The sequence below is a fragment of the Saccopteryx bilineata genome, chromosome 7, assembly GCF_036850765.1.
Source record: "Saccopteryx bilineata isolate mSacBil1 chromosome 7, mSacBil1_pri_phased_curated, whole genome shotgun sequence".
Classification (NCBI taxonomy): Eukaryota; Metazoa; Chordata; class Mammalia; order Chiroptera; family Emballonuridae; genus Saccopteryx; species Saccopteryx bilineata.
This window is the reverse complement of record NC_089496.1, coordinates 7,258,991-7,285,190: the sequence shown is the minus strand read 5'-3', so window position 1 is coordinate 7,285,190 and position 26,200 is coordinate 7,258,991. Positions and strand designations below refer to the sequence as shown.

General features: G+C 36.5%; 1 protein-coding gene across 11 annotated transcripts in view; it reads right to left on the bottom strand.

Moving 5' to 3' along the window:
• The window catches only part of CACNA2D1 (calcium voltage-gated channel auxiliary subunit alpha2delta 1), a 591,296-nt gene that overhangs the window by 237,287 nt on the left and 327,809 nt on the right, over positions 1-26,200 (bottom strand). For all 11 annotated transcript variants that reach the window (XM_066238152.1, XM_066238142.1, XM_066238148.1 and 8 more), the window contains exon 5: positions 15,774-15,815. In XM_066238152.1, the coding sequence (XP_066094249.1) occupies positions 15,774-15,815 (42 nt within the window). The remainder of the gene's footprint in view (positions 1-15,773; positions 15,816-26,200) is intronic.

Sequence of the window (26,200 nt, the reverse complement as noted above, 5' to 3'; positions counted from 1 at the left end):
CAATGGATGCAGAAAAAGCATGTTATAAAATCCAGTACCCATTCATGAACAAAACTCTGAGCAAAGTGGGAATACAGGGAACATACCTCATCTATGTTCAAAGGCCATCTATGACAAACACACAGCCAACATCATACTCAATGGGAAAAATTAAAAGCAATCCCCTTAAGATCAGAAACAAGGCAGGGGTGCCCCCTTTCATCACTCTTATTCAGAATAGTCCTGGAAGTCTTAGCCACAGCAATCGGACAAGAAGAAGAAATAAAAGGCATCCAAATTGGAAAAGAGATAAAACTGTTATTATTTGCAGATGATATAATATTATATAAAGAAAACCTTAAAGTCTCAGTCAAAAACTACTGGACCTGAGAAATGAATTCAGCAAGGTGGCAGGATATAAAATTAATACCCAGAAATCAGAGGCAGTTTTATACACCAACAATGAACTGTAAGAAAGAGAAATTAAGGAAACAATCTCCTTCACTATTGCAACCAAAAAAATAAAGTACCTAGGAGTAAATTTAACCAAGGAGATTAAAGATTTGTACTCAGAAAATTATAAAACATTGATAAAAAAAATCAAGGAGATACAAACAAGTGGAAGCATATACCATGCTCATGGTTAGGAATAATAAACATCATTAAAATGTCTATATTACCCAAAGCAATTCATAAATTCAATGCAATGCCAATTAAAATTCCAATGGTACCTTTTAAAGATATAAAATACATATTCCAAAAATTTATATGGAAACAAATGAGAACAGAAATAGCCTCAGCAATCTTGAAAAGGAAGAATAAAGTGGGAGGTATCACACTTCCGAATATCAAGTTATACTACAAGGCCATTGTACTCAAGCTGGCTTGGTACTGGCATAGGAACAGGCATATAGATCAATGGGACAGAACAGAGAACCCAGAAATAAATCCACACCTTTATGGACAACTGATATTTGACAAAGGAGGTAAGAGCATACATACAATGGAGTAAAAACAGCCTCTTCAACAAATGGTGTTGGGAAAATTGGACAGCTACCTGCAAAAAAATGAAACTAGACCACCAACTTACACCATTCACAAAAATAAACTCAAAATGGATAAAAGACTTAAATGTAAGCCGTGAAACCATAAGCATCTTAGAATAAAACATAGGCAGTAAGTGCTCTGACATCTCTCGCAGCAATATATTTGCTGATTTATCTCCATGGGCAAGTGAAATAAAAGACAGGATAAACAAATAGGACTATATCAAACTACTTTTGCACAGCTAAAGACAATAAGAACAGAATAAAAAGACAACTATACAATGGAGAACATATTCGATAATATGTCTTATAAGGGGTTAATAACCAAAATTTATAAAGAACTTGTAAAATTCAACACCAGGAAGATAAACAATCCAATCAAAAATGGGCAAAAGAAATGAATAGGCACTTCTCTAAAGAGGATATACAGATGGCCAATAGTCATATGAAAAAATGCTCCACATCACTAATCATTAGAGAAATGCAAATTAAAACCACAATGAGTTATACCTCACACCAGTCAGAAAGGTGCTCATCAACAAAACAACACAGAATAAGTGCTGATGAGGATGTGGAGAAAAGAGGAACCTCCTATACTGCTGCTGGAAATGCAGACTGGTGCAGCCACTTGTGGAAAACAGTATTGAGATTTCTCAAAAAATTAAAAATCAAACTGCCTTTTGACCCAGCTATCCCACCTTTAGGAATCTATCCCAACAACACCATAGCGCAGTTTGAAAAGGAGAAATGCACCCCCATGTTTATGGCAGTATTGTTCACAACAGCAAAGATCTGGAAACAGCCCACATGTCCATCAGTGGACAAGTGGATTAGAAAGCGGTGGTACATATATACGATGGAATACTATGGGGCCATGAAAAAGAAGGAAATCTTACCTTTTGGAACAACATGGATGGACCTGGAAACTATTATGTTAAGTGAAATAAGCCAAGCAGAACAAGAAAAATATCATATGACCTCACTTATTTGAGGAATCCAATGAACAATGTAAACTGAGAAACGGAATAGAGACAGAGGAGAGATCAAAGGGACCAGAGGAAAAGAGGACAGAGGGAAGGGGGACGATAGGAGGGGATAAACCTGAAAGGATGGGGGGAGGGCACTTCAGGGAGGGGGGACAGAAAGATGTTGAGGGGAATACGGGGGAGGGCGGCATGCAGGGCAACACTAGAACCTATGTAAACACAATAAATTAAAATCAATAAAAAAAAAGAATCTCAGACATTTTTAAATACACTGCTGACAAAAATTAGGGGGTCAGGGAACATGCAGATACTACAGAACTTTTAGACTTTTGTATAGTGCATTTTCACCAATGAAATAAAAGTTGGTTTTGCATTATATTTGTATAATAAAACAATTTTCTTTGAAAAAAAAACAGTGGAATGCTGGCATAAAGAAGCATTTACTATAAGCCACTTGATAACCAAATCCCTGCCCTTGAGAATTTACGTTTTGATTCAGGCCAATGCATTCATTTCCATAAAGGGACACACATCAGTCAGAAAAATAGATATTGTGTAGGTGCATAAGAAGTAAAACATCGCTTAGGCCTTTCTTCTCAATTTCCTTGGCTTTATTCTTTCAGTTATATCACTGGGTGATAACCAAAACAATCTTTTTAATAAAACCTTGAATAAATATAAATATACTATGTATGGGTGGTCTCCCAAAGAATTCATTGGAGGGTTGGAAGATAATAGAACTTATACCTATTTCTAGCAAGTGAAGTAAAAAAAGGAAGGAAGGAGGGGCCTGACCTGTGGTGGCGCAGTGGATAAAGCATCGACCTGGAAATGCTGAGGTCGCCGGTTCAAAACCCTGGGCTTGCCTGGTCAAGGCACATATGGGAGTTGATGCTTCCAGCTCCTCCCCCCCTTCTCTCTCTGTCTCTCCCTCTCCTCTCTAAAATGAATAAATAAAAAATAAATAAAAAATTTTAAAGTGTATGTCTTTAAAAAAAAAAGGAAGGAGGAAGGAAAGGGAAGGGAAGGGAGAAAGGAAACGAGGGAGGGAAGGAGGGAGGCAGGGAGGGAGGGAGGGAGGGAAGGAAGGAAGGAAGGAAGGGAGGGAGGGAGGAAGGAAGGAAGCTTACTACTATTTACCAGAGGAAGGACAGTAGCACAGCCCTTCCCTCGCACCCCCCTCTGTGGGAGCTGTTCCCAGACACTGTTAGACTGCAGGAAGCAGAGGAGGAAGTGGGAACCACACATGGACAAGGTGGCAGCCGCCCTCTCACTTCTACAGTCATTTCCACGCACTACACAACACCTTAGATGTAACTGACGTATTCTCTTTTTTGGTTTAACCTATTTCATATGGGCTAGTAGCTTTTAAAAATACCTGAAAGTTAATAAATAATTATGAAATTCTAGCAATGGAAGTTGCACTAAACCACAAGAAAATGACAGAGATGATGATTTTATTTATTCTCAGCACTTGCTCTTCTTCAACCTCACTACGAAATAAAAAGTGATTTAATTAGTTTAATTAGGCAAATTGGTCAAGTAAGTTAAAATTATCAAGAATACTATTTTAAATATCATTTATATTTACTATTGTAATATACAATAATATAATAATGTAATGTATTTTTATGGCCTGTTGAAATATTTCCAATGGTAATATGAAGTTATCATAATTAACAAAGGCATTTAATAACTAGTATCAAAAAAAACTTTCTACTTTTTCCAGATTTTTAATGTAACATGCCACTTAAAATCAATACATTGTAAAATTTCAATATAAAAAAATTTAGAAGTCTCTTTTGAGGTGTTTCAACATGTTAGTTCAGAAGTGTATATATAGAATTTATAAGTAAATATCCTTATAGGGCGAGTACATTTTTAATTGAATTTATTGGGGTGACTCTGGTTAGGGAGGTGCATGTCTTCAAAGTGATGTATATGTGCAAGTAATAAAAAGATTGAAGATGCCATTCAAAACAATCCAGGCTCCACCTTTGTACAATATAGGGTACATTTATAATGTCTACATAATATACTGAATTTTTCAAAATAATGAATATTCATTGAGTTCTAAGTAAATATGCCACATACTACTTCTTAAAAGAAACAACTGGATGTGGAATCTGTAAGAGAATTATTCATGCTCCAAAAAAGAGGCACGAATCAATTGTTTAAACTATCCTTGCAAAACAAGCATGTGTCCAAGTGCAAAAAGAATTAAAAAAATACCTAAATAAACTCAAAAGTTTTTAAAGCCCTCAAAAACATAAGGCAAAATTTCTAGAAGAAGTGCAGTCCAATTTAATCTATCTTTTTTATTAGTTTTACAGTTTTTATTCTCCAATCACTCCTAATGTATTTCACAGAAGGTTGCACGCATTAATTTTAAGATATCTAAGGTAATATCACTGGGCATAGCAGATCCGATCAGTGGAGATTTATGATTTGAAGTCTAATGATCTTTTTAATCATAGAGATTTTACTTTACCTACTGCAAATCACTGTCAACAATGAAGCTGGATGGATAAAATACAAGCTGAATATGTCACAATTAAATATGAAGAAAATAATGAGTAGGTATAAGCAATTAATATTTTAAATCAAAACCATCTCCAAAACCTTTAACCTTTGGCTTAATTTTTTTTAAAATATATATATATATATTTTTAATTTTTATTTATTCATTTTAGAGAGGAGAGAGAGAGGGAGAGAGAGAGAGACAGAGAGAGAGAGAGAGAGGAGAGAGAGACAGGGGGGAGGAGCAGGAAGCATCAACTCCCATATGTGCCTTGACCAGGCAAGCCCAGGGTTTTGAACCGGCGACCTCAGCATTTCCAGGTCGATGCTTTATCCACTGCGCCACCACAGGTCAGGCCCTTTGGCTTAATTTATAAGAGCTCCACTTCAGATGCCTCTCCCATCCACATGGGTGCCCACAGCACAGCACAGCACAGCACAGCGACACCCTGCCCCTGCCATGGGTGTCCACAGCACAACACAGCACAGTGACACCCTGCCCCTGCCGTGGGTGCACTCACTGAACTACATTCAGTCCCCTGCGCTATCAAATAGCTTGTGTGTGAATTAAACTTACTACGTTTTACTTGTCTTACCTGAAAATCATTAAAATAATAGTACGTTACAAAAGATTAGTGAACTTTAAATGATACATAAGGCAATTACTTCCTACTAAATAAATCATTTATTTTAGATGCACACACACAAAAAGCAACTCTGATTAAACCTGTTATTATACAGCAGCAATTAATATTCCATCTCTATGCCCTCATCTGTTTGTGGATTCAACATCAGTCATTAGCAGAGTCATACTACATTGATATTTTTTACATACTACAAGATGTAAAAGAAAAAAAAGGAAACCTAGACTTTGATTCTTTCTTTAGTAATTAGAATTGGTTTCATCACTGATGCATATCCCTTTTGAATCAAGTTTTTTTATTTATATGAAGTAAAATAAAATCCTAAAACATTGGGCTTTTAAAAAGGCATTTAGATAGGACATTATGTTGGAACTAATTTTAACATAAACAAGACTTTGCTAAGAAAATAAATAACAAGCCCTGGCTGGTTGGTTCAGCAGTAGAGTGTTGGCCTGTCATGCGGAAGTTCTGTATTCGATTTCCGGCCAGGGCACACAGGAGAAGCGTCCATCTGCTTCTCCACCCCTCCCCCTCTCCTTCCTCTCTGTCTCTCTCTTCCCCTCCTGCAGCCAAGGCTCCATTGGAGCAAAGTTGGCCTGGGCGCTGAAGATGGCTCTATGGCCTCTGCCTTAGGTGCTAGAATGGCTCCTATTGCAGTGGAGCAACACCCCAGATGGGCAGAGCATTGCCCACTGGTGGGCATGCCGGGTGGATCCTGGTCAGGTGCATGCAGGATTCTGTCTGTCTGCCTCTCCCCGCTTCTCACTTTGGAAAAATAATAAAAGGAAAAAAAAGAAAATATATAGCAACATAAATATGCAAGGGAAACTAGCAGACTATCCAAAAGTCCCAGGCAGGTCAAATTTTTAACATGATCAATAAAATGAAATGTAGCAAATAAATCAACTGAATTATCGACATGGAAATTTAAAGTTAAAGTTACTTCATTTGGATTTTAGTCAGAAACATAGATCTTGGAATTAGGTTAATAAGAGTTTGTAATGATCTGCATTCATTTTATTGGCTTTGGGAATTAATGGTGCTGCTTGCTGGTGCAACCTCAAGCCTGCTCGGGAATATGCTTCACCAATCTGCAGGCATTCTAAAACTGACTGAGACAGAGGTTTCTAAAACACTAAGCCCAGAACCTAAATAAATTTCAAAACAAAGTAAAATTTAAATGTGGAATTTCATAAATAATTGTTGCATTAGTTGCTTTTCTTTTCCATTTTATTTTGACATTTCATTTTTCTTTCAAATCTAGATATATAAAACATACACTGACATCAAGACAAATTTCAGCATTGCGTTTATTTCATTCTAAATATTTCTGAAGATTCTACTTGAGTTTTTATGTTGTTTTGCATTGTCTTAAGATTATCACACAAATTCTAGAATTATATTCATAACGAAATGAAAATTAGTTCAATCTATTAACCTTTCATTATTGTTAACACATACACACAAACTTGTTCTATGATGAGCTAAAACCACTTCAAATCATTCTTAAATTTATTGTAATAATATTAATAATTATTATTTTAAAATATATATTTTTATTACTATGAGACAGAAAATTGTCTAAATTCTTTATATGGTTTAACTAATTTAATTTCCACAATAACTGTATGAAGTAGCTACTACTATCATCTTTATTTTACACACCAAACACATGAAACACAGAGAGATGATGTGACTTGGTCAATATCATCAAGCTAGAAATGGGCAGAACTGGGATTCAAATCCAGGCAGTGGCACTGCAGAATACAACTCTTAACTATCATTTTCTACTATCTCTACTATTGCTTCTGTATAGCAATGTATGCAGTGATTATACATGCATGCTTTGTTACTATTTAGAATAAAAAGAGTTGTACATTCATATATTTAGATGTACAATGTCATATTTATAATTTATTTTAAAATATTAAAGCAAATAGTAGCTAAAGCAAGTATGGAAACAAATTTCACTCTTCGCTACAGTATACTTAGAATATTTTTCTTAATAAAAAGTAAAAAAAAATAAAAAATCTTACATTGAAATATTATACCCACTTTAATGCTGAAATGTCTTTGGAAATAAAATTCAACAACTATTATTTACTCTAATTATATGATGACTCAGATCTTTAGCTTGACAGAGTAATACAATAAGTCTGATTTCGTGTTTCACGAGATTCATAATAACTTAGCTGATCAGATCTGTTCAGACTTAAAACCAAAAATTCTGACATTAAATCACTTATAGTAATTTCATATAAATATACTAACTCTATTAGTTATTCCCAACCTGAATCAGTTTTAGGCAAATGGGAAGCCACATTGTCTGTTTTGACACTGCCCTCAGTCCTCATGACCATTGGAAGGTCCCTGAGAGGAAGGGCAGATGAGAGATGAGGACACAGTGTCCTTCGCAGCTGCCTTCCTCTGCAGTCTGCCCCAGGTACTGAACAAAAGAAAACAATGTTCACATTATAATCTTAATATAGTCCATCCTAAAAGCCAGCTTTGCCATTCCTCTTTTGTTTCTACTCAAACTTGAAATGAAACAAGCATTTTAATTCAATCATTGCAAGGGGTTTTTAGTTTACTTTGCAAATATGACACCGTTTTGAAAGGTGAACAAATCTTCACAGATGCTGCATAAGTAATATAGTATTGAAACGCAAACACCTACCCAATTTAACAAACATTATTGTCAACGATTACTTTAAACAGAGAGATGAAGTAAAGTTCTTACCTCAAGTTGCTAAATATGTAATAGAGATTATCCCTGCATCAAATGCTACAATGTAAGGTATCATATACTATTAAGGCCAGAAATGTGAAAAAGTTGTTTAGAACACCCAAAGGCAGGAAATCCCATTTGCTATCTAGGAAAACCAAAGATAACTTTGTGAAGAGGTAGTATTTGAATTTGTTTTTAAATACTTAACACTAGATGAGAAAATTGAAGGATATCATGGTAAGGTAATCAGAAGAGAGACTGTTTTAATGTTCACTACACAATGGACACAGAAACAATCACCTTAAATTTCTAGAAAGAATGTGTGCTTCACATCCTCCCCTGAGAACTGTGGCTCACCAAATAATTTAGCCCAGTTATACATACATTTTATTCTTAAGTTTCAAGAAGAAGACTTGTCTAAAAGACTACAGTCATAAATTTTTTATCATATGACACGATCCTAAGGGACATTAATTCTACACCTTACTTCAGCCACTGCTCTAGCGAAATCTGGCTGTCACTGAGTATTTATTTTTATACCCACAAAGTGAATGTAAATAGCTTGATCTAAGTAGGGTAGCAGAGATACAATAAAATGCCTCTAAAAAATTGTCTTATATCAAAGTCCTTGAAAAGTTGACAGCCGGATAGCCCCACACAAACTGACTAATTCAGATGAGCCAACAGAAAGGTTACACTCCAACGGGATAATTGATCTCCTTTAAATACTTGTTTGACCTTTAACTGAGGCCATGTATCATCATTACAATGAACAAAATCAATATATCATTCTTTATATTCAAATCTTAACTGAGTGATAGACCATCACAATAAACATGGAAGTATAACAGAAATCAGAAGATTCCAAATTTAGTACTGAATCCATCAGTAACTAAATTCATGGCCTCCTTTCTTTGTATGATCTACTTCTATTATAAAAGATCCTCTGTCTTCATCACAAGCTACTCATATTTCACACTCCCCACTTCTGGCTGTCACCTTCCCTTAACCCTTTGAATAGTGAGTTTTTTGTTAACCCATTGAGTGAGGACGTACAAGAACGTTCGTACTACTCAAAGGGTTAAATACTGGTGTTCTAAAGATTCTGTCCTGTACTATCTTAATGCATTATTATTATTTTATGTTGTGTAGATAGATGTGTGAAGCCGTCTGAGTGTAGAACAACAGGGAGTAGTGAAATTGTGGCCAGCTGGAGAATGTATCAATCCAAATGCATTCATTCAAAGTCACTTTGTTCTTTTTTTTTTTTAATAATTTTATTTTTTTAATGGGGCGACATCAATAAATCAGGATACATATATTCGAAGACAACATGTCCAGGTTATCTTGTCATTCAATTATGTTGTATACCCATCACCCAAAGTCAGATTGTCCTCTGTCACCTTCTATCTAGTTTTCTTTGTGCCCCTCCCCCTTTCCCTCTCCCTCTCCCCCCTCCCCCCGTAACCACCACACTCTTATCAATGTCTTTTAGTTTCACTTTTATGTCCCACCTACGTATAGAATAATGCAGTTCCTGGTTTTTTCTGATTTACTTATTTCACTTCGTATAATGTTATCAAGATCCCACCATTTTGCTGTAAATGATCCGATGTCATCATTTCTTATGGCTGAGTAGTATTCCATAGTGTATATGTGCCACATCTTCTTTATCCAGTCATCTATTGACAGGCTTTTTGGTTGTTTTCATGTCCTGGCCACTGTGAACAATGCTGCAATGAACATGGGGCTGCATGTGTCTTTACGTATCAATGTTTCTGAGTTTTGGGGGTATATGTTCTTAACATTGCACCAGGATAGCAAAATGGATCTGTAGTTGAATCTGGCCTTGCTGTATATTTAGATTCACAGTTGCTGGGAAAATTTCAGCAACATGTTTTCAAAGTCCACTCATAAGCTAAAGCATACCACTATTCTAGGTAAAACTAAATATTTAGTTATCTCATAGAAGTGTCCTTTTGAATATCATTGAGTAAGTTTTTGGTATGTGTTGATGTTTAAAAAAGATTTGCCTGAAAGAAACTCTGTGGGCCTTCCAAATCCACAATTAGCTACAGATTAAGACTTCGGTGCTTTCTTCCATTCAACCTTAGAATACATATTTCCAATTCATATGCTTCACTTGATCTTTGTAACACACGACTTAATGGTATACATCTCTGTATTTCTTCCTTCATATATGTTATCTTTTCTCCCCTTTATTATTTTTATCTTTTTGAGATTCTAGGAGGATTTCCCATTTCCTCTGTGCATCATCCATGAGTAATTTGCACTGTTAAATTTGTTAGTTCTTCCAATGGAATTAAGTTTTAGCAGTTTTGGTTTTGATAATTTTGTTTCAGTCATCACTGGCTCTTTTTGGAGACACTCAGCACACATTTAATGTTGGTTTTATCTTTCCTGAAGTATCTGAAATAACACTTTTTTTTGACACAGAGAGAGTCAGAGATAGGGACAGACAGACAGGAAGGAAGAGAGATGAGATGTATCAATTCTTTGTTGCGGCACTTTAGTTGTTCATTGATTGCTTTCTCATATGTCCCTTGACCAGGGGGCAACAGCACACTGAGTAACCCCTTGCTCAAGCCAGCGACCTTGGGCCCAAGCCGGTGAGCTTTGCTCAAACCAGATGAACCCGCGCTCAAGCTGGTGACCTCAGGGTCTCAAACCTGAGTCCTCCACGTCCCAGTCCGATGCTCTATCCACTGTGCCACTGCCTGGTCAGGCTAAAATAACACTATTTCTGAGAAAAATGTTTCCTCTGTATTTTTAATACTACAGTATTTCTTTTTTTTTTTTTTTTTTTTTCATTTTTCTGAAGCTGGAAACAGGGAGAGACAGTCAGACAGACTCCCGCATGCGCCCGACCGGGATCCACCCGGTACGCCCACCAGGGGCGACGCTCTGCCCACCAGGGGGCGATGCTCTGCCCATCCTGGCCGTCGCCATATTGCGACCAGAGCCACTCTAGCGCCTGGGGCAGAGGCCAAGGAGCCATCCCCAGCGCCCGGGCCATCTTTGCTCCAATGGAGCCTCGGCTGCGGGAGGGGAAGAGAGAGACAGAGAGGAAAGTGCGGCGGAGGGGTGGAGAAGCAGATGGGAGCTTCTCCTGTGTGCCCTGGCCGGGAATCGAACCCGGGTCCTCCGCATGCTAGGCCGACGCTCTACCGCTGAGCCAACCGGCCAGGGCAATACTACAGTATTTCTACTCTGCAGTTCCTGAATATTTCATGGATTCTTCTCTTGAATAGATTCTATTTTATTAGTTTTAAATAAAGAGAACTATTTAGTCTTTCTTCAGAATTAAGATTATCTAATTTCAAGGCTGAGAAAAAGTCAAATGCTACAGATTCCTTTCAAGGAATTTTTCATGCTGCTGTCAGATCTGTAGATTGAGGGCAAAGAATGATACAGGTATGGTTTCTGATTAACAGTAGGCATTTGCTAAGGACACGTGTTTTCTTCAAGGTGTGTATTTCATTTCCAATCTTCCGTATTGCAGAGAATCACAGAGTTCTAGGCTGAAATCAGGTGGTGAAAAAGCCTCTTTAAAAATGAGGTTAAGTATGGAGAGAAGAAATGGGAGTATGTAGTTATGACTCTGCTGTTCTTCAATCATTTCATATTTCTGTAAAGTGAAACTTCTATTTTAACTTTGATTCACTGAATTATTGGAAAAAATCTTAGTGAATGGTTACAATGTACTAGTTGTTACACAAGCTATGCCAGCTGCTGTGAGTACTTATACTCAAGAGAAGGGCCCAAGGAAATAACTTATAAAGATTGGCTGTGCCTCCAAGAAGAAGAAACTTCCATTTCATTACAAAAGTCATGCTGGCTTAGAAAAAACTAGGAAAGTTTCTTCAGGGTCTTAAATACCAAATAAAGGCAATGATAACTGATTTGAAGATCTTGACAATGAAAGAGGAAAAATGCATAAAATGTTTAGAAATATTTATATACTAAAAATGTATATTATTAAATCTATATAAAATTTAGAAGCATAAGAGACCATTTCAATAGCTGTTAAATAAATATTTAAGAATAATGTTTAAACTTGGATGATGGTCATGGAGATGGGAAGAGAATAATTGATGTTAGAGAGTTGGGAAATATGTAAAACGCCTACTCTCCCACTAGCAATAGGCACAGATAAAGACACCTGCACTGGCTGATGCAGAACTTGGGGAGAGCAATGAATGATAACCGAGGCTCGAGATATACAATCTGCTAGTTTCCTTAAGGAGGCATAATACTTAAGATAGAAACTTAATTTAAATCTCAGATATTTGTATCACCATTCAAACATATGAGTACAAACTTATTAAGTGGTAGTGTTATTTCAATATCTAGTATCCCAATTAGGGCTTTTATTTATTAGATATTAGGCTCTGATGGATGAGATGATAAAAATACATTATATCATCTCTAATCATCAATTTTTAATAATGGATATGGCTTTGTGAAATTTGAGAAAATGATACATTTAAACTGGTATATAGAAAAGTCACCACAAGAACATGACGGTAGGCCAATTCAAATCAAAACAATGAGATGGCATGATTTGTGAGCATTTGATACATAAAATATCAAGCAGACACTTATAAAATTTTGAGTATGTCAGTCAATAAAATCTACCTACATTGCAAAACTTTGGTGAGGGTAAGTAAATTTCATCATTCATTGAAGACTGATTTCATCAAATAAGCAACAGTCTTCAAAAAAATTGTTAACCACTGAAAATGCTAAAGTAGAATTACAAAGTGTGACATGTCTTAACATTCTTTCACTGTAAGATAGTAAATATTTCTCTTAAAAAATAGTTGGACTGTAGTGGTCAAAATATACGTTAAGACCAAAAAATACTCAATGCAGCAAATAATTTTATACTCATTTTGCTATAAAAGACAGTTTTTTACTCAGTTTTATGTTGAAGAACCTGCTATATTTAGATGATAGCAGTAATGCATAGTGGGTAGGGTTTGGACATTTATTTCAATACGTCAAGAAGAGCAATCTGAAGATATTTGTAGAAACTAATTATCTCCAAGTTAGTATTCCCCCTATTCTCTGCTTAGTAATAAGACTCTATATTTGGGTCCATGCCTATCCACTGATTATATTCCATATCCTCCTGCAACCCTACAAGGCAAGTTAGTAAATTGTGGACAATGGTGCCGATAAAAGTGATGTGCTCAAATTTTAAAACAGGCTCCTACAGACAAAGGGAATGACTCCATTGCCATTTGCCTCCTTCCTGTAATCTAGAATGCAAGAATCACTGTGGATACTGAAGCATCACTCTTGGACCACAACATGGGAAAGCTATATTGAAGAGAGCAGAAAACATGAGAGATAATTGAGAATTACCATGGAGACCTTGTACACAGAATGATTCATGAAACACAAACTTTTTTCTTGTTTTCAGCACTTTTCCTTTAGGTTTCACTAAATAGCCAAACCAATATGCTAATCATAAAACATTGTTCATTTTTACTTAATGTCTAAGGGTTTACAAGAGTAATAGTATTACCATATCTAAAACACTTTGAACTTCCCCATAAAAACTTTTAATGAAGTATGTAATAACCTTATACTTCTTTACAAATTCTCAAAACAGCCTTATTCCACCAAACTTGACTATTTTAGCAAGATTCTAAGAACATGCAGAACTGACATGAAATTTATGGATCACCTAATCAACTGTACCATGTCTCAGATGTGAGACACAGTTTGAATTTAAATAGGTTTAATACCCTGTCAATCACTACAACTGTAGGACAGCACTGGAGCAGAAAACAAAGTCTCTGACTCCTTTTCTAATGCTCTTTCCACTACACAAAACTCTGCCTCTTATTCCAGAACTGTTGTTAACAGACAAGTAAGTGAAAATAATTTCTCTAAATAATGACCATCATTTTGATGTTTTAAATTTATAGGTATTTTGCTTTTAATAGTATTTTTATTTATTTTGCTGTAGGCTCAACTCCTGGCCTTAAAAAAAAAAAGCATCATTTTTATTGACATAATTATAACCCACAGTAATATTAGAGACCTTTTTGTATGGGAGAAGACCAAAACTAGGACAAGATTAATACTTTCATTTAAATAAATTAATATAAATCATTATAGTAATATATATATATTTAGTAATATATATTTTTGATTCAGATTAAAAAGTGTGAGAACAAACAATAATTATGGTAAATTTATTTAAATTTTTTCTCATTGATATATGCCAAGCTCTTAGAAGAATACCTAAAATATAGGAGGCCCTCAAATAATACTTTCAATAAAAATAAATGTATATGAATATTTTTTTCTGATGACAAAACTCAAATACATGGGAATTTAGAGAAAGTGAAGGGATTAGTGAAATTATTTATAAACACAGATATACAGATAACAGGACAGCAAATCCCAGAGGGAAGGGGGGAGGAAATTAGGAGGAGGGGGGCAAAAGTGGTGTAAATAGGGACACACAGGTGGGAGGTGAGGGTGTTATATTGAGTGGGACACTTGAATCCATGTTACACAATTAATTAAAATTAATAAAAAAAAACCTTATGTATAAATTTTGTTTTATAATTTGTAAATGTTTCCTCAACAATTAAGTAATAGCCTGACCAGACAGTGGCAGAGTGGATAGAGCATAGAACTGGGATGGATAAGACCCACGTTTAAAACCCCAAGGTCGCCAGCTTGAGCATGGGCTCATCCAGCTTGAGCACAGGCTCTGAAGCTTGAGGGCTGGGTCCCTGGCTTGAGTGTGTCAGCCCAAAGGTTCCTGGCTTGAAGCCCAAGGTCACTGGCTTGAGCCCAAGGTTGCTGGCTTGAGCAAGGGGTCACTCATTCTGCTATAGGCCCCCTCCCCCCCCCTCAAGGCAAATATGAGAAAGCAATCAACAAACAACTAAGATGCCACAATGATGAATTGATGCTTTTCATCTCTCTCAATTCCCATCTGTTTGTCCCTCTCTCTGTCTTTCTCTCTCTCTCTGTCACAAAAAAAAGAAAATTAAGTAATAAAATTATCTTCCTAATCTGTCCAAATGTGGCAATATTAGAAGTAACTTATTTGACCTAAAATAATCCATGTTCTGCCTGACCTGTGGTGGCTCACTGGATAAAGCGTCGACCTGGAACACTGAGGTCGCCGGTTCGAAACCTTGGGCTTGCCTGGTCAAGGCACATATGGGAGTTGATGCTTCCAGCTCCTCCCCCCTTCTCTCTCTCTGTCTCTCCTCTCTCTCTCTCTCTCTCTCTCTCTCTCTGTCTCTCCCTCACCTCTCTAAAATGAATAAAATAAAAAAATTAAAATAACCCATGTTCTAAAGTCATTTGAACATGTACATTAGAGACATTCATTTAAAAAGGTATATTAAGCACCAAATTGTCTTCAAAGATCGAACAAGCAGGCCAGCTGTTGCTCAGCTTCCAGGATGTCATTCACACTATAGTTGAAATAACTGCATTCTCCTGGAGTGTGTAGTGTAGGCCAGAGTAGACATAGTTAGTGATTGTGGTGACAGAAGTCAGGATACAGAGATAGATAGGATAAGTCTCTGTTAACAATGCTAATGGAGTGGAGAGAATTTAAGTTGGTGCAGTGGCATGAGGTCTGGACAGGGTGCAGTTGAGTTCACATCCAGAGAATTATGGCGTTTCTGCTTAGGAAAATGCCAATAGTAAGTCATTAAGGATCACATAAGCACTAACTGGTACTTTCCCTATGCTATCAAACATTTTCTGAAATATAAAATTTGCTAGGTCAGCTCATTCTGTAAAGCCAATCATCCTAGTATAACTAAATTCAACTTGGAATTTAATGTAAAATTTTAATACTCACATCGAGATCATCCTTTGCATTGTAGTAGACAACTTCATTACTCTATAAAAAAATAAAAAAGAATGCTTAATTGATTTGAGTAAAACATAAAAACATACAGAATGAAGTACTGAATACATTTTATTCATATCTTAATAAACCCTTTATAATATTCTTTTTACCATATATTCCATAAAGATTCATAAAGTTTAGCAAATATTTTCTAAGAACATATTAAAACACTATATCAGTGATATTAGAAAAGCACATTTTGCATCACGGTGAAAGATTTCAGTGTAAGTCTGAGAACAATTTTTCAAGATAACATAAAAAATTCATAATGCAAATAAGTTATATACACACACACATATATACCAAAACACATGCACACATATTTTCAAACACATATACACACACACATACACACACACACACACATACCTCAACCATAAAATGATAAACTAGACAACTCAAGAAAAATGTTAGGTAAGTAGCTTGTTAATAATTTGCTGAAACCATGACTTCTCAAAAAAATATATATCTGGTGTTGACACTATTCTTAAAGAATGTTATATCTGTGCTATCAGTATTGGCAGAAATTATTTCATGAGATTCAGATAAGGGATCAAAAGTAACTGTGAATATAGACAGCAAAAAAATATCAAATTATCTAACACACTAATAATCTCAATTTCTACCAAAGTGGTGAATGCATGTGTTGGCTCTTCAGGACTAAATGTATATGGACATTTCTTCTAACCATCAAGGTTGCTGAAATATGTCATAAATAAAATTATGAACATAAATTGTGTTTAAGAGGAAAATGAAATGGAAAGAATGAGTAAAACAATTATCAGGGAATTTTAAATTTATTATTTTTTCTTTCATCTGTGAGGCTAGATCTATGCAATGTAAAAATAATCAATTCTATATTCTTTCATCTCCTGATGTGATTAAAAATACAGTTCATGTTCTGTAGATTTTCAGTTACAATGTGAGCACTATGTAAAAACTGCATTTTCTATGCCTTTTGGTTATTTATAAATATGGACACTCTAAAATTTTATTAAAAGAAAACACAATATACAAAAATTATTTTAAGAAAATTACTTGGGAAAAAATAGATGAATGCCTCTTACAGCACGTTCCCCCAAAATATACTAGTTCTTGAATCAATAATAAGTGTTACACAAGCAAAAGTATTCTATGGTCATGACTTCAGAATAAACCATAAAGTTAAATAGATCTCTTCTCAGCAGCAGGACTTCACAGAACCGTGGTGCTATGAATGGAGATTATAAATTTTCAAAAGGAATAAATCTCCAAGAGGAAAATAGATCTTGTTTTGTTTCCCAGATTTATTTGCCACAGAATCAGCCTCTTTTTTCTTTTTTTGATGTGAGAAACATACCATGAGACTAAAGAGCTATAAAATATATGTCTCTCTAGAGACCAAACAAACCAAACACTATATAGATAAATATAAGGACATAAAATTCATAACGCTGAATGAAATCCATGAGTTTAAACTTATTTTATATTAAGTCAATAAAACTTTTAAAATTAACATTTAATGATTTTTAAAAGAATTAAGTAGCTAGAGAATTTTAACATGCATGTTAAAATTACTCCAATTACTGAAGCATTATTTCTAGAATTAGTTTTGTAAGAAAGTTAAAATGCAAAATCAGAACTCATTGTAAATACAAAGCAAAAAAATCTTCTGAATTCACCTGAGACCCAAATCTAATTACTAGTGTATTGATTCCTCCTACAACCCTGTAATTTATATTTAGAGGACAATTTTGAATTTGGAATGTGGAGTCCATCAAAAGTTAAAATAGTGAATAAGTTTAACTCCATTTCAGACTTTACTTTCTGCCAACTGCTGGCTTAAATTTACAAATTGCAAGGTGCTGAAAACAAGGTAAAACTGTATTTAATTTCAAGCAGTTCAGCAATATCATTTTAAACATTCATTAAATACTTATGTGCACATACTACTCTGTCAAGACAGACACACAATAAGTTAAACATACCTACCCCTACCCTTCAGGTAAAATAGTGAATAGAGATCAATCATACAAAACCATTCTTGTGTCAAGGACTACACTTGGTACATGGTACTTGAATTAGTGGACTAAATTCATTAGTAAACCTTTTTCTTATGTGTCACACATGGTCACATATGACAGCTAAAGATAATTTATTAATTAAACTTGAGATTAAGAATATCAACTACAGTGCCAGAAGAGGGTAAATTATGATAAAGAAATGCTAGTTTTAATTAAGTACATAGAAGAAGACATAGGTACTCAACTCATGGACCTGGGTTTTAAAGAGCATTTTATGAATTTGACTCCAATGGCAAGAGAAGTGAAGGCAAAAATTAATGAATGGGACTACATCAGACTAAGAAGTTCTTGCTCAGCAAGAGAAACTGATAACAAAATAAACAGAAAGCCAACTAAATGGGAAATGATATTTTCAAACAACAGCTCAGATAAGGGCCTAATATCCAAAAGATACAAAGAAGTCATAAAACTCAACAACAAACAAATAAACAATCTAATAAAAAAATGGGAAGAGGACATGAACAGACACTTCTCCCAGGAAGAAATACAAATGGCCAACAAATATATGAAAAGATGCTCAGCTTCATTAGTTATTAGAGAAATGCAAATCAAAACTGCAATGAGATACCACCTCACTCACACCTGTTAGATTAGCTAATATTAACAAGACAGGTAATAGCAAATGTTGGAGAGGCTGTGGAGAAAAAGGAACCCTCATACACTGTTGGTGGGAATGTAAAGTAGTACAACCATTATGGAAGAAAGTATGGTAGTTCCTCAAAAAACTGAAAATAGAACTACCTTATGACCCAGCAATCCCTCTACTGGGTATATACCCCCAAAACTCAGAAACATTGATACGTAAAGACACATGCAGCCCCATGTTCATTGCAGCATTGTTCACAGTGGCCAGGACATGGAAACAACCAAAAAGCCCATCAATAGATGACTGGATAAAGAAGATGTGGCACATATACACTATGGAATACTACTCAGCCATAAGAAATGATGACATTGGATCATTTACAACAAAATGGTGGGATGTTGATAACATTATACAAAGTGAAATAAGTAAATCAGAAAAAACTAGGAACTGCATTATTCCATACATAGGTGGGACATAAAAGTGAAACTAAAAGACATTGATAAGAGTGTGGTGGTTATGGGGGGAGGGGGGAGAGGGAGAGGGAAAGGGGGAGGGGGAGGGGCACAAAGAAAACTAGATAGTAGGTGACATAGGACAATCTGACTTTGGGTGATGGGTATGCAACATAATTGAACGACAAGATAACCTGGACATGTTATCTTTGAATATATGTATCATGATTTATTGATGTCACCCCATTAAAAAAATAAAATAAAATATAATAAAAAGAAAAAGAAATGCTAGTTTTAACTCAAGTACAGTATTTTGATTTATTAAGATAAACTGTGCCCAAAATTAAAATAATAATTAACATACAGAAAACACTGAGTTTAAGAATTTCCAAATGTTTTCCCCTTATTACTGTACTATGTTTTATATAAACACTTTTACCTCTTTTAGAAGCTCCATATTGCTTATTAAACTGTTATTGAAAATGTGTGTTGCAAACAGTTTTGCTTTCTAGACTTTGAAATACATACAATTCCAAAAGTTGTCTTTTTCCTTTTAAATAAACTCTACAAAAATACATTAGTTGCAAAATATTTACAATACTACATATCAAACATTCATACTTCTTCTAACTGGGTAATTTGTATTTCTACTTTTAAGAACTCGCTTTTTTATATGATATCAATTTCTTACAAGACCAAACACAAATGCAAAGAAAAACACAAGTGTAATTTTTTTTTTTGTTTGTATTTTTCTGAAGTTGGAAACAGGGAGGCAGTCAGACAGACTCCCGCATGCACCCGACCAGGATCCATCTGGCATGCCCACCAGGGGGCGATGCTCTGCCCATCTGGGGCGTCACTCTGTTGCATCCAGAGCCATCCTAGCACCTGAGGCAGAGGCCACAGAGCAATCTTCAGCACTCGGGCCATCTTTGCTCCAGTGGAGCCTTGGCTGCGGGAGGGGAAGAGAGAGACAGAGAGGAAGGAGAGGGGGAGGGGTGGAGAAGCAGATGGGCGCCTCTCCTGTGTGCCCTGGCCGGGAACTGAACCCGGGACTCCTGCACGCCAGGCCGACGCTCTACCACTGAGCCAACCGGCCAGGGCCACAAGTGTAATTTTTTATAGAAAAGCACTTAATCAAATACAAGAGCTTAACTGACTGTCATTTATTAATAAGAGAACACACATTTCAGTAGAATTGCAACTGATTACACCCACTACGTTACAACAAAATTTCTTCTCCAGTAAACATGACATCGCTTTTGGCTTAGAAACATTTTTTATAAATGCAATTTACTTTCCCAAACCTCACAACTTGCATTGATAGCATGCACATTTCATTATTTCCTTACTTTACTTAACAGTAAAGTTCAACTGACCAAATTTAATAAGGATAAATCTATGTAACGATTTGGGGAAACTGTATTTGTGCACTTAACCTGCCATCCCAGTCTATCTACATGGCAGTAGGACACTGAAATAAAATGGAAACATTCATAGGGCATTGAATTTATATAAACATATGAAAATATTTTCCAGTCTCAGTTCATCATACTTCCTTATGAAAAATTGCAGTGATTTGTTGTAGTGTGGCTTTTATTTAGATAGTATCAGAATTCTTTGACTCAGAAAAAAGCATTAAATGTAAGCCTGAGAAAAATCATAATTTGATGAAATTGTAATGCTCTTCTCTATCACATTCATTATAGCCATCTCCTTTGCTATATAAAAATACATACAAGTCTGCTATATAAGAATATACATTGAATGCATGCAGTTTCTGTTGGTAGGAATGCAGACTACTGCAGCCACTAAGAAAAACAGTATGGAGGGTGCTCAGAAAAGTAAAAATGGAACTGCCTTATGACCCAGTTATCCCACTTCTGGATATATATCTGAAGAAACTCAAAACACTAATTCAAAAAAATATATGCACCCCTATGTTCACTGCAGTATTATTTACAATAGCCAAGATATGGAAGCAGCCCAAGTGCCCATCAGTAGATGAGTGGATATAAAACCTGTGGTACATTTACACAGTGGAATACTACTTGGCCATAAAAAAAGAATGAAATCTTATCATGGATGAACCAGGAGGGTATTGTGCTAAGTGAAATGTCAGTCAGAGAAAGACAAATGCCATATAATTTCACTTATATATAAAATTTAAAGAAAAAACTAAACAAACAAAATAAAAAGAGACTCATAGATACAGAGAACCGACTAATGGTTGCCAGAGGGAGGAGGGTGGGGGACCGACTGGGTGAATGGCGAAGGGGTTAAGAAGTTACAAAATAGTCACAGGGATGTAAAGTACAGCACAGAGAATACAGTAAAAAATATTGTAAGAACTATGCATCCCAGATGAGTACTGGAAATATCAGGTGTAACATTTGGTAAACTATATATAGTAATTGTCTAGCACCTGAAACAAAGTAATTATAGATATAAATTGAAATTGAAAAGAAAAAAACACTAAAAAATTAATATTAGAATACATATAAATGTCATGTTAATGTGTTATTTCAATTAATAGTACAAATAATGTATCAAAATCAAAATAGGACTTTAAAAAATTTAACTGCTTCCAATGAAACAAGACATAATGTATTTCCATTTATATTTGTCTAAATAATTTTCAATGAAAGTATTTTATATTACTTGTTAGTACTAAAAAGAAAGATGAGTATAGTTTTGTTACATTAAATAAATCTAAAATCAAATGATTCAAATCACTGAAGCACCAAAATATATCAAGAACCAATTTTAACGAGGTTGGAATAAAGGATAATGTTTAGGAATTTTGGATAATTCACACTGAATCAGCCCAACTTCCATGTTCTGGTGTTTTTTGTTTTGTTTTGTTTTTGTATTTCTCCGAAGCTGTAAACGGGGAGAGACAGTCAGACAGACTCCCGCATGCGACCGACCGGGATCCACCTGGCACGCCCACCAGGGGCGACGCTCTGCCCACCAGGGGGCGATGCTCTGCGCCTCTGGGGCATTGCTCTGTTGTGACCAGAGCCACTCCAGCGCCTGGGGCAGAGGCCAAGGAGCCATCCCTAGCGCCCGGGCCAACTTTTGCTCCAATGGAGCCTCGGCCGCAGGAGGGGAAAAGAGAGACAGAGAGGAAGGAGAGGGGGAGGGGTGGAGAAGCAGAAGGGCGCTTCTCCTGTGTGCCCTGGCCGGGAATAGAACCCAGGACCCCTTGCACGCCAGGCCGACGCTCTACCACTGAGCCAACCGGCCAGGGCGTTCTGATGTTTTTATAGGAATGAATTTTAGTTAAAATCAATTCTGTGCTAATACACCTTAAAAGATGAAACTGTTATATGTCCTAAGATAAAAGTTAAATATCCTAAGGTGGTGTAATTAAAGAAAATGCATTCCCTGGCCGGGTAGCTCAGTTGCTTAGAGCATCGTCCCAATACTCAGAGGTTGCCAATTTGATCCCCAGTCAGGGCAATCAATGTCTCTCTCTCTCTCTCCTTCTCATTTATATTTTTAGAAAAAAAAAAAGAAAATGCAAAAGTATGAGTTGAATTCCTTCTTTTACTCTGGAGATTTTGAGGTCTTAAAACCAACAAAGGGAGAAGACCACACTCATTCTACAACAACCTTAGCAACTTCTCTCTGTGCTGTGTTGGAGAAACAAAGATAAAGACTACGCTCTGACCATTAGGAGCAAGTTCTTCCTTCCCAGTTCATATGTGGTAAGAACTTGTGGTAGCTGAGCTAATTGCTCCAATCTGCTAAAACTGAAGACTATCTCTTATTATATACATGACCACATTTATCAAAACTGTTCCAGGTTTCAAAATAGGTGAAAATAAAGAATTACAGAAAGGCCTTGTCTGGTTGGCTCAGTGGTAGAGTGTCAGCACTGCATGTGGATGTCCCAGGTTTGATTCCAGGTCAAGGCACACAGAAGAAGCAACCATCTGCTTCTCTCCCCCTTCCCCTCCTCTCTCTCTCTCTCTCTCTCTCTCTCTCTCTCCTACTCCTGCTGCCACAGCTCGATTGGTTTGAGTACATCAACCCTGGATGCTAAGAATGTGCCTCAGGCATTAAAAATAGCTCAGCTGGCCCTGGCCGGTTGGCTCAGCGGTAGAGCGTCGGCCTGGCATGCGGGGGACCCGGGTTTGATTCCCGGCCAGGGCACATAGGAGAAGCGCCCATTTGCTTCTCCACCCCCACCCCCTCCTTCCTCTCTGTCTCTCTCTTCCCCTCCCGCAGCCAAGGTTCCATTGGAGCAAAGATGGGCCAGGGGCTGGGGATGGCTCCTTGGCCTCTGCCCCAGGCGCTAGAGTGGCTCTGGTCACGGCAGAGCGACGCCTCGGAGGGGCAGAGCATCGCCCCCTGGTGGGCGTGCTAGGTGGATCCTGGTCGGGCGCATGCGGGAGTCTGTCTGACTGTCTTTCCCCGTTTCTAGCTGCAGAAAAATACAAAAAAAAAAAAAAAAAAAAAAAAAAGCTCAGCTGCTGGCATGGTCCCACATGGGCAGAGCATCAGCCCCAGATTGGGGTTGTGGGGTGGATCCCAGTTGGTGCACATGCGGGAGTCTGTCTCTCTGTCTCCCCTCCTCTCACTTGGAAAACAAAAGAAAAGAAAAAGAAAAAAAGAATTTCAGAGTGTTATGAAATTCTCCTCCTTTAGGTAAGTTCAAGCATGTGTGTTTGAAAACATGCGTGTGTGTGCTTCTTAATCATTTACCTACGCGATATATCTTATTGCTTAAAATTCCCTCAATCCCTCCTCAGAAAGTGCATAGTAATATCAACATCTTTAGCACTTTAAAACTATGGCATATCAACTAACTAGCACAGGCACATATTCTAGGATTGCGTTATTTTGTTTATCATTCTTCTGGCAAAAAATTTTCTATGCTAATTATTAAACAGCATTACATTGGAAGGTATTTTGCATTCAAAAAAAGAGGTTTTCGGTGGATTTCAGTGCATATGTGCCTTATGATAGGAAAAAGTCAGAAAAAGCCTCAAACTAGATTCATACATTACTTAAACCTTTAGAGAGCTATCTGTCATAATTTAAACACCACCAGATGACAGGAAAAAAATTGTTTCATTTATGATTTTAACCAAGTATTTTAGTTATTTATTATCTCCTTCACACAAATTTACCCAAATAGTCTACGCTAATATAATGCTGCTGCTTACTGAAATTTAAAATATCCCCTAGCAAATTGAGAGATAAATTACTTTAGTTTCCCAGCATCTACTGGGAGTCAAAAATTAAATCAAAGCAAAATAGACCATTCCATCTTTAAAATGTGAACTGTGAGTGACAGTCCCTTGCATGCCACTTTCCAATAAAAGTTGGCCTCAGATGAATAGTTGATGTTAAAAATTCAAAGCATAAATACAAAGCTTCCACATGGAAGGAAGATGTTGCCAGAGATAAGATTTAAATATTGGAACTAAAAATTGGGATTTTTTATAGCCAATATCTGATATATATGACACATTCAGAATTCAAATAGAGATGAACTTCCTGTCCAATTTATTAATTCTCTTTTCTTGGCTATACCCTTGGCTCTATGCAATGATTCATAACCTGAAAAATTTGGGGTAACTATATTGTCTGCTAAACATATGATATGAAATGTTTAGCACAGTGCCTGGGCACACAATATATGACCTCTATCTGTTATCAACTATTATTTTATATATTTAAAAAATTCAGAAATATCCATAGAATTTATCTATAGGCTTTATCTGGGTCCTATATATGAATCAAAGTAAACTATTATAATTTTATTTTCTTAGATCAGTTAGTATGCTGAGTCTATTTAATTCATTTAAAGTCATTTCTTCAACAAGTCCATGTAGCAGAGTGAAAAAATGTAATTGCTACTTTCTGTTATTTTTAATTAGATAAATTAGTTGAGGTAAACTTTTAAGAAAGTCTAGTGCAAATGGTAGGTAAGCGATGCTGCTCCACGCGTCCTGTCCATTACCTGTCACTGTGCTCCGGAGTTCTGTGACTCTAAGCTCTCTCTCCCCACACCCCCTTTTCCTTACACCTCAATCCTCATTAATTCCTGCCTAGAATATGCCCAACCTTGTTTTAAACCAAAAGTTTGCTTATCCATCTCAACACCAAAACTGGGTAATTTCAAGGGAGAAAATTACATAAGAAGCCCTCATACAGAGCAAGTCAGCAGTTCTCACATTTTAAAATCTATGGGGCAGGTATCTCATTTGGTTAGAGCATGGTTGAGGGTTCGATACCTGGTCAAGGCACATGACCTGGGGTGATGAACACGTGGTGCAGCTGCAGATGATGTATTATGTGATGGCGTAACTGAAACCTGTTTTATTAACCAATGTTACCCTAATAAATTCATTTTAAAAATCTAAAGCATAAATAAGTGGAACAACAAATCGATGTTTCTCTCTCTCAGCCTTCCTCTCTGTCTAAAACCAATAAATAAGTAAATTTATAGCCAGGGCACACAGGAGAGGCGCTCATCTGCTTTTCCACCCCTCCCCCTCTCCTTCCTCTCTGTCTCTCTCTTCCCCTCCCGCAGCCAAGGCTCCACTGGAGCAAAGTTGGCCCGAGCACTGAGGATGGCTCCATGGTCTCTGTCTCAGGCACTAGAGTGGCTCTGGTCACAACAGAGCGACGCCCTGGATAGGCAGAGTATCACCCCCTGGTGGGTGTGCCGGGTAGATCCCGGTTGGGCACATGCGGGAGTCTGTCTGACTGCCTCCCCCTTTCCAGCTTCAGAAAAACACAAAAATAAATAAATAAATAAATAAATAAATAAATAAATAAATAGTGAGAAAACTGAAGAAGTATTTACCCATACCAGTCATCACTGGTTGAGGATGTTCAGTTTTACATATTCCAGCCACCAGAGAAAGCCCTCAAGCACAGATTTGCAGATGCTTGGAGTAGGAAGCTATACCCATTGTATGTGTGTGTGTGTGTGTGTGTGTGTGTCTGTGTGTGTGTGTGTGTTCAGGATACGTGGACAGGAACCCAACATCTGAGACAGGAACATAGTGTTTTAGAAATATCTACTGAGCACATAGCTAACCGACAAAAGACTTTGAACTAACAAGTTGACAGAGTGACTTTTTTTAGGTTCTGGTTCCTCATCTGTAAAATGATGACTTAGTTAACAAATATTGTTTCTAGAATCTTACCACCTATATAGTTTCATGTTTTCCCTGAGTAACTGTTTTTGCTTTAGATTGCAAAAGACCTAATAGCTGTGTTCATCTATTTTTTACAGGGTATCTTTGATTA